This window comes from Stylophora pistillata, chromosome 13 (genome assembly GCF_964205215.1).
Source record: "Stylophora pistillata chromosome 13, jaStyPist1.2, whole genome shotgun sequence".
NCBI lineage: Eukaryota > Metazoa > Cnidaria > Anthozoa > Scleractinia > Pocilloporidae > Stylophora > Stylophora pistillata.
In genome coordinates this window covers 8,183,759-8,197,500 of record NC_142531.1, presented here as the reverse complement: position 1 = coordinate 8,197,500, position 13,742 = coordinate 8,183,759, and the positions used below count along the sequence as shown (strand labels likewise).

General features: G+C 39.4%; 2 protein-coding genes across 6 annotated transcripts in view; both read right to left on the bottom strand.

Annotated features, from left to right (window-relative positions):
* LOC111335429 (uncharacterized) overlaps positions 1 to 1,406 on the bottom strand; it is an 8,355-nt gene extending 6,949 nt beyond the window's left edge. Inside the window, exon 1 of the mRNA XM_088743547.1 lies at positions 1,275 to 1,406. Within this exon, the coding sequence (XP_088599673.1) occupies positions 1,275 to 1,281 (7 nt within the window). The 5' untranslated portion in view covers positions 1,282 to 1,406. The remainder of the gene's footprint in view (positions 1 to 1,274) is intronic.
* Positions 1,407 to 2,106: 700 nt separating this feature from the next.
* LOC111335446 (uncharacterized) lies at positions 2,107 to 13,649 on the bottom strand. Of its 5 annotated transcripts, XM_022941347.2 has the most exons (12): positions 9,873 to 9,993; positions 9,260 to 9,429; positions 8,651 to 8,769; positions 7,957 to 8,048; positions 7,755 to 7,866; positions 7,244 to 7,336; positions 6,352 to 6,393; positions 5,540 to 5,650; positions 5,146 to 5,244; positions 4,900 to 5,016; positions 4,103 to 4,216; positions 2,107 to 2,912 (listed from the first exon to the last, which is right to left on the bottom strand). In XM_022941347.2, the coding sequence occupies exons 5-12, from the start codon at positions 7,813 to 7,815 to the stop codon at positions 2,788 to 2,790; spliced, it is 762 nt and encodes a 253-aa protein (XP_022797082.2). In that variant the 5' UTR covers positions 7,816 to 7,866; positions 7,957 to 8,048; positions 8,651 to 8,769; positions 9,260 to 9,429; positions 9,873 to 9,993; the 3' UTR covers positions 2,107 to 2,787. The 5 variants fall into 5 exon arrangements, 2 of the variants coding, with proteins under 2 accessions (XP_022797082.2, XP_022797084.2); XM_022941349.2 differs by lacking the exon at positions 6,352 to 6,393 and having other exon boundaries at positions 9,873 to 9,984; XR_015994781.1 differs by lacking the exons at positions 2,107 to 2,912; positions 4,103 to 4,216; positions 4,900 to 5,016 and adding exons at positions 10,176 to 10,403; positions 12,091 to 13,649 and having other exon boundaries at positions 5,167 to 5,244.
* Between the last annotated feature and the right edge of the window lie 93 nt (positions 13,650 to 13,742).

Below are 13,742 nucleotides of genomic sequence, written 5' to 3'. Positions count from 1 at the left end.
CAATGATCGGGTTCTTTTTGGGTGCAACTAAAAGGGTATTATCTACGTTGTTTAAATTTTCAGTGTTGCCAACACTTGTCTAGACGTACAGTCTCCCTCGCCCTCTCTATAATCAATTTATCTATGGCCTATTCGAACCTTCAAAACTTTGAAAACTCATGCAGCGGCATGTGGTCGAGAGTATCAAAGAAGTCATAGTTAGAGTTGCGTTCAGAAACGAAATTTTCTTGGTCGTCCTTTGAACAATGAAAAGGAATGACGCCACCAAGTTTTGTGTTCTTGTCGATCATTCTTTTGTTTAATAAGGGTCAAACCACAGACGCTTAAATTCTGTGTAAGTTTGAAGTCCTGCTTGAGTGAAACAACAAACTGAAAAAAGGTGTTTCTCCTAGATGCTGTACAACTTTCTAAATACATTTGTGTGAGATAAATCTTGATGGTCTGTCTCAGAGCGCCAATTCACGGCGAATATTAAGTACAGGACCATTCTCGAAAAACTTTCGGTTTAAAAACAAATCCGCTTTAGTAGCGTTGATGTGACCCATTCTAATGTGGAAAGTAAAACCGTGGTGGAGAACGTCGTGGTCCATTGGACAAAAGTCGCCCAAAGAGGTTCGAAAAGGAAAATCTTGAGAGGAAAATCAATTATTTGGAATAGCGATCGTTTACAGGAGAAGCTTTGGACGCGAGGTTTGTTCAACTAAGAAATTGTGACTTCTTTCTGACCATTCGATTATCCCGCCTTTCACTCAGACATGAACTACTGAGTGAGTGTTACTATCCGACATGAACTCAGTGCACAGTAGCGCCCAACTAGTCTATGGTAGCCTTTTTTCCCTAAAATTTCATTAAATGCTGCACACCTGCGTTACTTTCTGCGGTTTCATGAAATAGCGATCTCCGATATCTCAGCAAAATGAAGCGCAACCTCAACTGTAGATCTAAATAGATGGATAATTATCCAAGAAATTTAAACTTGCGGAAAGAAATCCAAAGGGAAATCCCAACATTCCAATCTTAGGTATCGAACTAAGTTCGAAACTGCAAAATGCTTCTTTGTGAAAAACGGTTTAATCTTTAATCGAACGCGATGCTCAGAAACGTAAATTAAACGTTATGTTTCATTATTTCCCTCAGCCACGCGCTCCTCCTCCGAAAAAATTTCTCATCACGCACCACTTCAAGGAACGTACTTTTATAAATTAAGCGTTCTTCCTCGCTCGTTGGGTTTACTCAAATTTTGCCATTGGCATCACAGACAGACACGTACTTACCTTGCATTTATATTCTTTGTTCTGGTTTCACCATAGAGAGAGAGAGAGAGAGAGAGAGTTAAATGAAACTGTTCACGGATATTTGGCGTGCTAGTAACTCAACACCTGACTAGTAATCTGAGGACTGCCCTAAAGTTTTACCTTGTTCACGCTTAAACAGTCCCTCTTCAAATTTGTGATGTCATAAAAGTAACCAGCTGTGCTATGCATTCCTAATTAACTCTGTGCTCCCACGTCGAAAGGCAGATTTACATGGAAGGAATTTTGCTTCTTGAACTGAAAAGAGTATCTGAGAGAAAGCAGGTCATGCGTGGGGTGCCACATGCCATCTTGGGTCATTAACTATGTGGTATCTTTTTGATAATGACGGAACAACCTTTGTTGCTCTCATATGCCAGCAATGACATCTCGCGAGATTCACACATAGTAGAAGCTCCCTTAAGGCAACTTGTTTTTTCAACTGATTTCACATATATTATGACGATTTGCTATCTGATGAAATTCCACGCGACTCGATCGAGTTAACCCTCTTCTTATGTTCAGTCGTCAACTTTAAACTCTCGACATCTGATTGTCAATTCTCCCCTGTGTAGTGTGCCTGCTTTACATCTCCCTCTAAATCGGTTATGAAAATCTGGTGTTAGATCAAGATAACGACTTGTACCTGATGGGTTTGATTATTCTCTCAACCTGTTTCCTGGATAGTGTATGGATATTATAAGGAGAAGTTACATAGTAACCACTTCTGCCGTCAAAGGGTTAACAAGTATTCCCTCTCGGTAAGAGGAGGAAAGGGCAGAATCTCATGGTTTCAAGCATTTTCAAACTGGGCCAGGTTGTGTAATTGTGTTTATTCTCCTTATTTAAGAACTCTAAACAAGACTGTGCGGTATGACGTCCTTGAAACAAAGAAGTAATGATAATTTCGGGGTACAAAAGATGATCAAGCACAGACTGAACCCACCATGCGGGCGTTATTCAGTCCAAGGTATTTCCTATCAGTTGTTAAAGATACCTCCCATTAATAGAGTTTTTTTTTTTCTTTTTTTTCAATTGAGTATCGAACGTAATCCGCTATCGCTTTGTTTTTTCCTAATTTCGCTTTGTCATTCTTCTAGAAAATTCGCACCACTCTCTCGACCAGTCGGATTCAAAACCAAAACTAATCGCGACGGTTACTCTGGTTTTCCCGTGCCTCAATCTCTAATCCTTTCTTTTTACGTTTAGTACTTAATGGCTAATGACGATGTTAACGTTTTTACTGATCGGCCGTTGTGATTACTTTGGGTTTGGTATGCCGACATTCAATTGAAAACTGTCCCTATGCAGTTTTCGAAATGTCAAAGTAAACTGGTGTAATCAACGCCTCAGACATCCATTCGGCTACAAAATATTCCTGCATGGTGAAATTCGCTCTGAACTAAGCCTGGCGAATGGTTTAACTGCATTTCTAGACGGAAGAGAATCTCGCCCTAAGCTAAAAGAGTCTCAGGAATGAACAGATTGGATCTAATCAACCCTTGACATTGCATTTTTTACAGCTCTTTTTGCAATTTTCCTCCATCCATGTTGCGTAATTCTTTGCACATTCTCCTAGCCCTGCCCACTCCTTACATTTCGAGTGTTTGTCAGAACAGTCTGTTGATAAAACAAGAAATGCAATGATTATTTACACATGATATTGGTAGAGCGCCTGATAATTATATTATGGTGCCGCTATTCCGTGGACTGCGTAGTGTTTCAGGCGTGCACTTGGGTAGAACACGCGCTGTGCCCCTCTCCACTAAGAAGTACAAATGTATATTTATAACCAGGGTTATGTGAGGGAAATCTGAATAAATGCTTATGGGAGGTGGAGCAGGGTGTCGGTAGACCTTCGGTGGACCAGCATTCCTCCCAAAAGGAGGATTGATGCACCTAGTCGCTTAACGCCACAGAAACTAAAATAAACTTAAGCAGCAATGCAAAGTTGTTATTGCGCTTACTGAGACATCGATGTACAGCTGCCTGACGATTGTAGGTGGCTACCCCACCAAAAATGTGAGGTGACAGGGAAACGATCTTTTGAGCAATTCTATTGTCAATTGTCTTCTGAACTGTTTTAACGTCTTATTTATGATACCCAAGCGCGCCAACTCTTAGATATGTTTCAAAGCCAACAAAGTCTCTATTCAGAGAAATTCAACATTTGCCTGACTAGATGTGGTTTATACGTGCACGGTGGATCAAAGCGCACCACACAACCATCGAAATAAAGCTACTTTAAAAAAAACTTTCATAAGCCTTTGTCAACTTCAGTTCGACAGGTGGTCAGATTATCGACTGAGTTGGCGGCGACGAAAGTAATTCACGGTGATTTCTTTGTTTTCCGCTAATCCTAAGTCGTCTGCTGGTATATACTTCGCTCTGACGAGGGGTTCGAAACTTCAGCTTCAAATACTCTTTACATTATCAACTCAGTTGATAAAATCAATAAAATTATCTTGTAAAATCTCCGGCACAGTGTGAAAAAGAAACTATTCCCTTCACACTTTAACCCTAATCGAACAACAACAAAGAAAGGACCCGGTACTGAAAAACCACAATTTCCACTTATTTAGCGGGGCTCCCACGCGCGCGCGTGGGGCATAGCCCCATACCCATAGAATATGGTCAACCTCTTTTCGTTTGGTTGTCACGTGACTGACCGAGCGTACGTACGTACGTGCCTAAGGGAGGGGTGACTCAGGCGAGTCTTGGCAAATCCACATCTTTTATGTTATCATTAATATTACGAACTTGGGAGCTCCGCTTTTAGGCTGGCTAAATCTATATATTATTTCACCTACCACAAGCAAGGCAGCTCCTTGCACAATTGGGCTCCATCCATTTGGGGTTTTTCTTGCACTCCCCTCTGTCAGCCCACTGTTTACACTTAGCGGTGTTGTACGCATCCTGGCAATCTATGAGCAGTAATTAAGGCTATATACAATCAGTAAACATGTGATATATAACTTCTATTCCCCGTAGTTCGCCACTTAATTTGCGTGGTTGTTATTGTGATAACGACCTTTTTCTTAGATCTCCAATTTTTTTTTTCTGAAACTGGCTAAAGTAACTATACTTTTTTAGTCCTCCATAAGAGATTCTGTTTTGCTACGTTCTTTTCTACTTCATGCATGACTGTTCCTTATTTTACCCTACAGTTAGCCCTGATGTATCTTACAGAAAGAAATACTACATAACACAAAATTGATAGATCACATTTTTCATGTGCGGAAAAATGGCGGTTTTGGCGCCGGCATCCGGCCATGAAGAGAAGTGTCGGCGCCAACTGATGTGATAGCACTTATCTCACGTGAAATTCTGCGTAGTATGAGTGTGCAGAACAGTACTCAAGAATGACCCTAGATCATTATGAGCAGCCCGAGTATTTTCTCTGGTGTCTGCTTGACTTTCTTGTTTTCGATCAGTTTTTAAAGACTTTTTTCAAATTATATATATATATATATTTGATAGTTATTCTCAAATCAAACAACGTTATGATCTCGCATGTATTTTAATATCTGATTAATTCAGGTAATGGCGGTGCAGTGTACTTGAAATTTGAGATATGAACTCATCGAGTAATATAATTGACTCTTACTGCAAGCTCCGCAGCTCTTCATACATTTCTGTCTCATCCAGTCTTTATTCTTCTGGCATTCTCCGAGTATCGCCCAAAACTCGCACTGGTTAGGGGCCGAGTGTCTATCTTCACAGTCTGAGGGATACATCGAGTAACTCGCTTAGTAATCGAGAACATAATATTTCAGTTTTTCAGATTGAGAGTCTCGCGATTCACAACTCTCATGAAATAACCTTTTTCTTTTTTCAATCGATTCATTTATACCTTCGCCGGATCCCGGGTTGGGTTGGGTTGGTCTGACGGTCAGTGGGACTTTTGTCGGTGGTTTCGGTGGTGGGTTTGGTTTTGGTTTTGGCATGAGATCTGAAAATAGAAGGAAAAAAACAGTCTAGATTAAATAACTGACCTATAGATGTAACAAAGATATTAGTACTTTAAATATAACTTACTTGTGTGAAAAACGATCAGATTTTTAAAAAAAAAATTTTAAATAGTCTTAGACTAGAAGGAGAGATTTACATTGCACTTCTATGAGTTCAAACCATTCTAGATTTAGCTCGTGTGCCCTGCAGGTTTCTAAAAACGCGAAACAGTGAGAGTGGTAGATAGAGATGTTGAAAAACTAGTATTGCTTATAGGATTCGAAGTGTTAATGTACCACAAACACAAGTCTTGACGCAGTCGAGCTTCATATACGTTACTGAACATGGATGGCCGTTTTTGACTCGCCACTGGCATGTGGATGTTCCCACTTTGTCGAAGCACCGCTCTGTAAGGAGTAAATATATTTTTACAGAATTCAACATTTCTCTTCACCGTTTTAAATCATTACTTACTCACTATACTGCTGATTCTTTAAATTGGCTTACAAGAAACACGAATTTCAAAGGGGTTTGATCGCTGATGTGTACCTGCTTTGACGATTGACGATGAAGCTCCCGTTATCTCCTTAATTTGCACCTCTAGACTTAAACATTTGCAGCAGTGGTAGTTGACAAAAAGTACAAAGCAGGCAACGTTTTACTTTACAGTGCCATTAGAAAATACTTTCAAATTTACCAAGTAGTTTTGGCTCGCAGTTGTACTAACCCGCATTAATACCTCGAAACATGACTCATGAAACAAGTTGAATTTGGACTGGTTCAAATAGTGCACGAACAAGTTACTTCCTGGGTCCGTCCTGGTCCTAGCATGCAGGGCTCAGTGTGCATCATTTACTATATTAACGGATCTTCTTTCAGGTGTTTTATCCCCGACTGTACATATATTGGCGTTTCTTTTTAAGAGATCTCAGTTGCAATCACCGTAAATTATTGTTTTAGCGACATACACTAAGTTAAAACATGAAGTTCTTGCATGAACGTTTCTTGCATGGAGTGTTAAAGTGAATCGACTCGCTCAAAAGGCGAAAAGGTGTTTTGTGAATCATTGTGCATTGTAATTTGTACTTCTGGGTTAAAGTAATAATACTTTCACATTTCTCTCCGTACCACCCTTCATCGCAGATCCTCTCTGGAGAAAATAAGTGCGAGTGTTAGTCTTTCATATCAAAAGCGGCGTTTTTCTGCCTTTTTAACTCCCTTTATCCACCATAGTCTATTTTGAGACTTGCTAAAACGTAAAAGTTACAAAACTAAAGAACCACTTGAAATGAAGGAATGAAGTTTGAACGGTGCATGACAAGCTACGTGCAGGAAAGAAAAATGAACGAGAAACCGTAAGTTGTATTTTCCTGAGGCATCTTAGTGAGCCTGGATCCCAAATCCTCGACTTTCGTTAGTTGATTGCGCCTTTTGTAATGGGGCATCGCACCAGAAATTTTCCATGCATATGATGAGTTTACTTTTTTCGATGAATCAACGTCAATCGCCATTTTCTGCCTTTTTCTTTGTACCATCAACGATCAATAGACGCGAGCTATCCTCCACACGCTCTCCAATCGCATGGAAAGTTGCGCTGTAAGAAGTAAAGTGACTTTCTTAAAGCTCTGAGAGTTTTCTTTTTCAAGCTTGAGTTTGTCTCGCCTTAAAATGTAAAGTACGGTAAATGAGGTGACTGATAAACTGCATCTATTAATTAGTTAATTTGGTGAGGTAGGGGACGTTAAAGAACCCACCCACGAGATTACTGTGATGTGGTCTGGCCTGTTTACTACATGGGAGTTGGGAGGAGGGGGCATCTTCAAATAAGTTTCCTTCGATTGTTTGTAAACTGCTGATGCAGTCTGGCCGTCTAACGTAAAGTGTTGTGATGCGCATTTGATCATATTCACATGTTAATTTGCGCAATTTAAATATTAAATTATTAATATTATTATTATTATTATTATTATTATTATTATTATTATTATATTTTAAATTACCAGAGCAATCGGAGCCTTTCCATTTGCCATAGCACGTACAAGTGCAAGTGTTACGGTCAACCTGTCCTCCATTTTTGCACTGCAAAGGACATCCTGAAAAATTCCAACAGAGATCGGTCGGGAAATATGCTGATCAGCACAAAAATCACATTTGATGGTTTTATACTTTGCAAGAGCAGATCAAAAGGTTAGAAGTTAGTTTTTGGAAGTAAGAAGTTTGGAAAAATGATTTTCTGCAGTAATCTAGAGGACAGATCAATAACCGACCGTAGAATATTTCGAACAACCTCTCTTAAGCTGAGTAACATCTGGTTTTGAACAGCGAGAAAATGAAAGTAATTTTTAAAGGATTCGCGAAACAGCATCATCTGAATCTCTGTCACTGAGCCTTCCCAAGATTACTTTACGCTCCATACCTCCTTTTCGATTCCCATCCACCTCTTTCCATGTTATCGGAAAAACAGAGGCGCTGAATGGATTCATCCTATGTTTTAATTCAAACTATACTCACTGCAAAGGTTGCACAGCTTAGGGCAATGTTTTTCCATCAAGTCTCTGTTTGTGAGGCACATGCCTTTCGAGTAGGTCGTTCCACATTTTGGGCTAAAAATTCTTGCATTCTCCTGTAAAAAAAAAAAAACACAGGCATGGCTGTACATCCATGTGTTGTTTGAAGCCATTTGTTCCCTACAGACTTTCTCTCTTATACTCACTGCAAAGGTTCTTGTAGCACCAACCCTGACCACTGGCGCACTTTGTACATGGAACTCCGGGCGTGTAGGGTTGCTGTCCTACCACGTTACCGCTGAAAAAATTTTTTTAAAAACATCTGTTAAATAATCATTGTAAGTGGGTTTTCTCTACGAAGGGCAAACTCATGACTGATTCCATCTAAACGAGGACATCAAAGTTGTATTCAATCAAGCGCAATCGAAATTTCGATTTCCGAACTCTTCGTTACTAACGACAAACCCCTTTTCTTTAAAACTGACTGGTGTGCTAGTGACTTCGACTGATGTGCAGAAGTCCACATTGGTCCTAGTAACTGGTATCACGAATAGTTTTGCAGACGCGGAGAAGACTAGGGTTTTTGCTTGTTCCTGTTCATGGTTAATTTTCTTGCATAAGAAATTCAATCAATATATCGATTGGTCACACCGTTTATTGCCTGCAGTGTATTTTAATGCAGTTTGTAACGCGCGCATCGCCCAGCTTTCCAAGAATTAAAAGTATTGAGGATTGATTCAAAACTATCGACTTCCAGAAAGTAAATCAAATGAAGTACTCGTCAGTGACGATATCTTTATCATCTGCTTGTAATATATGTCGTCCGCTGTCGTCATCTGGTTACAACTGTGTGTTCTGCTTGTAACTGTGTCGTCACGAAAAAGAATATCCAGCACTTACCTTGGATAGTAATCACAAGTTACAACTGTCTCTCCAGGAACCCAAGGGTGGGGCTGACCAAAATGCTTGTCACACCATTTAAAGGCACATCCAACCTGTTTGCTCTTTGCCCACACAACCTTTGAGACAAAGAGACCAAAGTGGTGTTCTTTCTTCATAACACTCAGAGTTTTTAAGTCGACAACAAAGGCTTTTTCATGTTATCTAGGGCGAAGTTTTGTATTCAACTCTAAAGGAGCAAGGTTATTTCGACGCAGCTCTGCGATACAATTATAATAGTGTCCCATAATTTTTAAACGTGTTTGGAGTTTATTGTGAAACAAAAAGAAAAGATGATGGTTGAGGATGTGGTCTAGAAATGTGCGAGATTTGCAAACCATAACCTAGCACCTAGTTTTATCCCCCAGGATCGTTACACATCATTGTGCTTGTTAAAAAAAAGTCATGAAAATCCTTGGTTATCCTGTGGTCTTAGAGCCTTATTCCTTCAACTTCTGCATAAGAAGAGAATATTGCCTGCAGAATGGTATATCCAGAAGTATATGCCCTGCAAAGCTACTCACGAGTTAGTTGGGTAGTAAGCTTGATGTTCGGGAGGGAAAAGCTAACCTGTGTATAATGCCCACATGGTTTTCTACGGCACATCCAAGAAGGCATCGGATAAGCAAACTTTGAAAACCTGTAGTAATTTTTTTCAATAAACCATCGGCGCACTGAATCCTCCGGGCCAGCATCTTTACTTTCAATCCACTTGCCCCACTCACGGGCCAAATTTTGACCTGATGATTGTCATTAAAGAAGAAAGGAAATTTAAAAAACGATTTTCAATGGAATGAACTACTTTTTTCAAATAACTATGTTAGTTGCTATTTTTGCCAATTGCTCGAGATCACTTTTTATCGAGCAAGGAACACTAAGTTTAGCACGATAAAAATCGCAATGAAATACCCCTATTTAAAATATGGCCGACTTTTTTTAAGTTAACGGCCCTTACTAAGTCCGATGAAAAGTCTATCTTTTTCTGTATATGCCTCTTTTTTAGCTCTTCTATGAATATTTCAAGGTCTAAAATAATCTTGTCAGTTTATCCTATAATCCTTGGAAAAAACTGAAATTGCATGAGATGGACTGGGACAATCCCCATGCGGTAAGCGGTTAACCCAAATTGCAATTTAAATATGTAGTTTTCTAGGAGTGATCGTTTTATTTTTTCCTCAATTACCTACAGACTTGCTTCGAAAATTTTGGTTCGGATGCCACGCCCCAAACCTTGTAAAGCCATGCATCCACTCGCATTTATCCGACCACATTTGAGCCAGGTTACCAAGGTCATCGTTCCACACCTAAATCGATACAAGATGAAGAATTCAGTGAAATTGTTTCGTAGCATAGAACGCCTCTCAGTCGAACGCTGTAACAGCCAAAACCTCAACTGCGACGGCCAATAGAAAATGTAATGTTGCAAGGCAACAGATGGCTTCAAAGAAAACGTTAAAACTTTCTCTAGTACGACTGTTCAACTCACCAAGTACTCCATGTCTGCTGCGCTTGGCTTTACCTGACTTCGGAACTCATTGTGAAAATCAACGAATTGCTCTTTCAGCTTGTCGCTCAGACGGCACTGTCTGAAATCACCAGGCTGAGGAGTCTTGGGTCCCATACGACCACCACTGCTGACTTGTAAGGTCACAGAAAACACGAAGATACACAATAGTGATGTCATCATGAACAGGTTTGATTGACTTGCGCAGTGCTGTAAATTGGTTGATTAAAAGAAATCCGTTGCTATCCCACTGGAAAATAGATTGGAACTTTAAACCGAAAAAGTTATTTAGGGACGAGATGATTAAGATGCGTCTCATGTTACGAGCCCGTTACATCGGTTTCTCTTAAGCGCGGTTTGCTTTCACTGAGCTAAAAAATCGTTTGATTACGGTGGCCATTGTACATTCTGTTCTAAACTGCAAAATTCAAACTGTCTCCTCCAGCGAATTTGTGGAAACGCAGATATTACAAGCTACAACTTGAGTTCCATCAGACTAAAGATTTCTTTGATTAGGGGCTGCACTAACGTGTTGAGGTCAGATTTTTCTTGGTTCAATATTTTCAACCCGATGGGATTTTTCCTTGCCTTAAGACTATGAGTGCAAGGTAAGGAAAGTTTAAACAAGAAAAATTAAAGGAGAAAACTAAGCACAACAGTAGTCACTCGCTTTTGGAGTCTTTTTCAACTTTCATACAGTCACAGGACTGTTTGAGTCAACTTGTGAAGTGAAAGAGGGTGGTTAGATAGATAAACCTTCCTTAGTTTTCGAATATCTCGATCAGAGATTTCACAGAAACGGTATAGTGCCCGAACACCGAAACAACTTTCTCTACTGCGCTAGAATGCATCAAAATATTTTAATTATTTTTATTACCATCGTTTGTTTATAATTTTCGTTTGACTCAAATGGTTTTATGACGTAATTGATAACAGGAAATTGAATCTTTCCCATCTAGATCACTCAAAGCTGTAACGAATGAACCTTGCGCGTGGGAGCGTTTTAAGTTGGATGAAGAATGTCAACAACACTCGTGTTACTTTACTGACAATTAATAGGAACTGTATGAACTTTATAGTGCGATTAAATTTCTATCTTTGGCAACCTTTCTGTCCCAAATGTAAGCATGCTGTTTGGTGATCGTCCTTTTAGACTTTTTTATTGCATTTAGCCCAACCTGGCTAACCTTCGATTAAAATGCTTTTGTTTGAAATTTGAGCATAATTTTATGCGCGCAAAATGTTAACGGAAATTTTTCGTGACCGTGGCCATTATATTTTACTGATGTTTAGTTCAATTAGCGTCTCTAGTCGCCGCACAATAGTCGCCCCACAATAGTCGCCCTAGGGTCCAATATATCAATTAAGATTTAAAACCGTTAAATCACAAAATGAATACAGATTTAAAATTTCAACTGCCTAACTACAAATTTGAATTTTATCTATGTTATAAATTATGGAATAGAATAAAACCAAGAGGCGTAAAGATAGATTTTCTATGGCTAAGGTCGCAGAGGGGGTGATGAATGTAATCTGCTTTTCATCAGGAAAAACTAAGACCTAAAATACTTAAGCGTTACTCTTCTCAAACATGATAACCCCAAAATGGTCACCTTCAATACCGAGCATCCCAACGATAAAAAAATGCAAACGCCAAATTGACACAAATGATTAGACATGAGGCAATGCATTACAGGGGGGTATTACAAAGAGATTTGAACAAGGTGCGACAGCTGAACCAGGGATATTTTCTTAACAATTTACGAAATCATATATTTTTTTTTCTTTTTTAAACATGCAGCTAAATCTTGGAAAACTGTCTTCGCATAATCTAAATAGCAACCAGTAAATGAGGTCCACGAAAGTTTAAATGATGACAAGAAGCCCCCGCACTTACCAAAATTTCCACTGATATTTTTCTCTTCGGAGTAGTTGCGTGTACGCCTAGTCTTGGCGGTTTAGCTAACCAAGTCGAAACGCGCCCAAATTTATAGCGATTCAGTCCATTGTTGGATTATTATGCTGAACTGTGTGTTTGTTTAATCAAATATATTACGGTTAGTGAAACTGGACTGTTTAGTCTTTATGTTTTTTTTTTTGTTTGAGCGTGTTTTTGTGTCTTTGTCACGCATATTTGAGACTCAGGAATTCACATTCAATTTTAATACTCGTACCTTGTCTTGAAATAACAATATTTAATTTAAACAAAATTTCTCTCTTGATAGAGGTATGTCATGATTGCCATAAAAGTATTTTTTTTTATTATTATTATTTTGTCTTTTAGAAAGTCAGTTATGCTCGTGGTTTTGAATTTTAATTGATTGGAATATTTAATCTGCTTTGACGGATTGACACGCTCGGTTAGCAGTGTGTTGATTTGGTTGACCGTTACATATCTCACTGGTTAAATGTTTGCAACTGAAAAACTTTTAACATCGACGCTATGGAAGTATACCCACGGAAGTAGTGTTTCAATAAAAATGCCATTGATGTAACCTCTTAGCTTATCCTTTCAAAATTTCGAAAAAATGTCAAGAGCCCGTCACAAAGGGGATCTGTCATAGCCTAAGTATCGTGAACAAATTTACATTAAAGGAGCCAGGTCAGGCTGCGAGCTTGCGCATTGCGTTCTTCTAGTTTGAAAAATTCATATAGGCGTCAATTCGTTCCCTACATAGTAATGAACAAGAGCGCGTCCTTGAAAAAACCAACAATCACAAGCTGCTTTTGTCATGTACAATCAGCAATGATGCGAGGTAATTATGATTCAAAATGTGGACAACTTTCGCTCCGATCGTTTCGAAAACTTTCAGGGCTTTCCTTCTTCACAAACACATAATCTGAAGGTTATGCTCTGCCTACTTAAGCTAAGAATAAGAAGACAAGCTGACTCTCGCGCGCTTTGTCGGCAAATCGACTGAACAAAAACTTACAGCTTTCTTGGGAGGACAGCTTTATTCATAAAAATCCTTGAAAAAAAAATACACTAAAAACTCAGTGAATAAAAGAACAGATCTTTTTACAGGAGAACGACCTCAAGGAAGCGATACCAACCAAGACGTTGAACTGGGAAAGGGTTTGCAAATCACCCACCTTCGGCTCGTATTTTGAACTTCCAGTGGACTTCTAAAAAGCGTTATAAAGCGTAAATTTTTCTTCTATATGTTTTGATATAAATATTGTCCCGCGAACCCGACCCCAGGCAGGGGTTTTTGCGCATGATAACGCTGTATCCAACGAATAGAGCACATTTTCATGGTTGTACTCTGATAAGCAGACTCGAGAGAGCGATGAAAATCTAGCCCAGATCATGGATTGAGCGTTGTAAAACCAAAAAGCTATCACTACGGCTTATGAGATAGCTTGCCAGCAGGTCCTCACTAGATCAGCGCTTTGGCAGGAGCATTTCCTCGCCTGTAGGAAAGTATAAGGCCTTGTGCAACGCCATTCGGCGAAAGGTCTGCTAGAAGTCTGGCGCCGATAATTAGTGCAGACCCCCTGGGAAACCTGTCACCGGGCGCGGAAAGGTTTTGCAGCGCAATTAATGAC

Excerpts from the sequence above, each read along its gene's own strand:
- LOC111335446 (XM_022941347.2), bottom strand. The coding sequence starts at position 7,815 with ATGTGCCTCACAAACAGAGACTTGATGGAAAAACATTGCCCTAAGCTG. Across the intron at positions 6,394-7,243 it reads GAAAGGCTCCGATTGCTCTG|AGAGGATCTGCGATGAAGGG; the intron begins GTAATTTAAAAT and ends TATTTTCTCCAG. Across the intron at positions 5,017-5,145 it reads CAACCCGGGATCCGGCGAAG|ACTGTGAAGATAGACACTCG; the intron begins GTATAAATGAAT and ends TGTATCCCTCAG.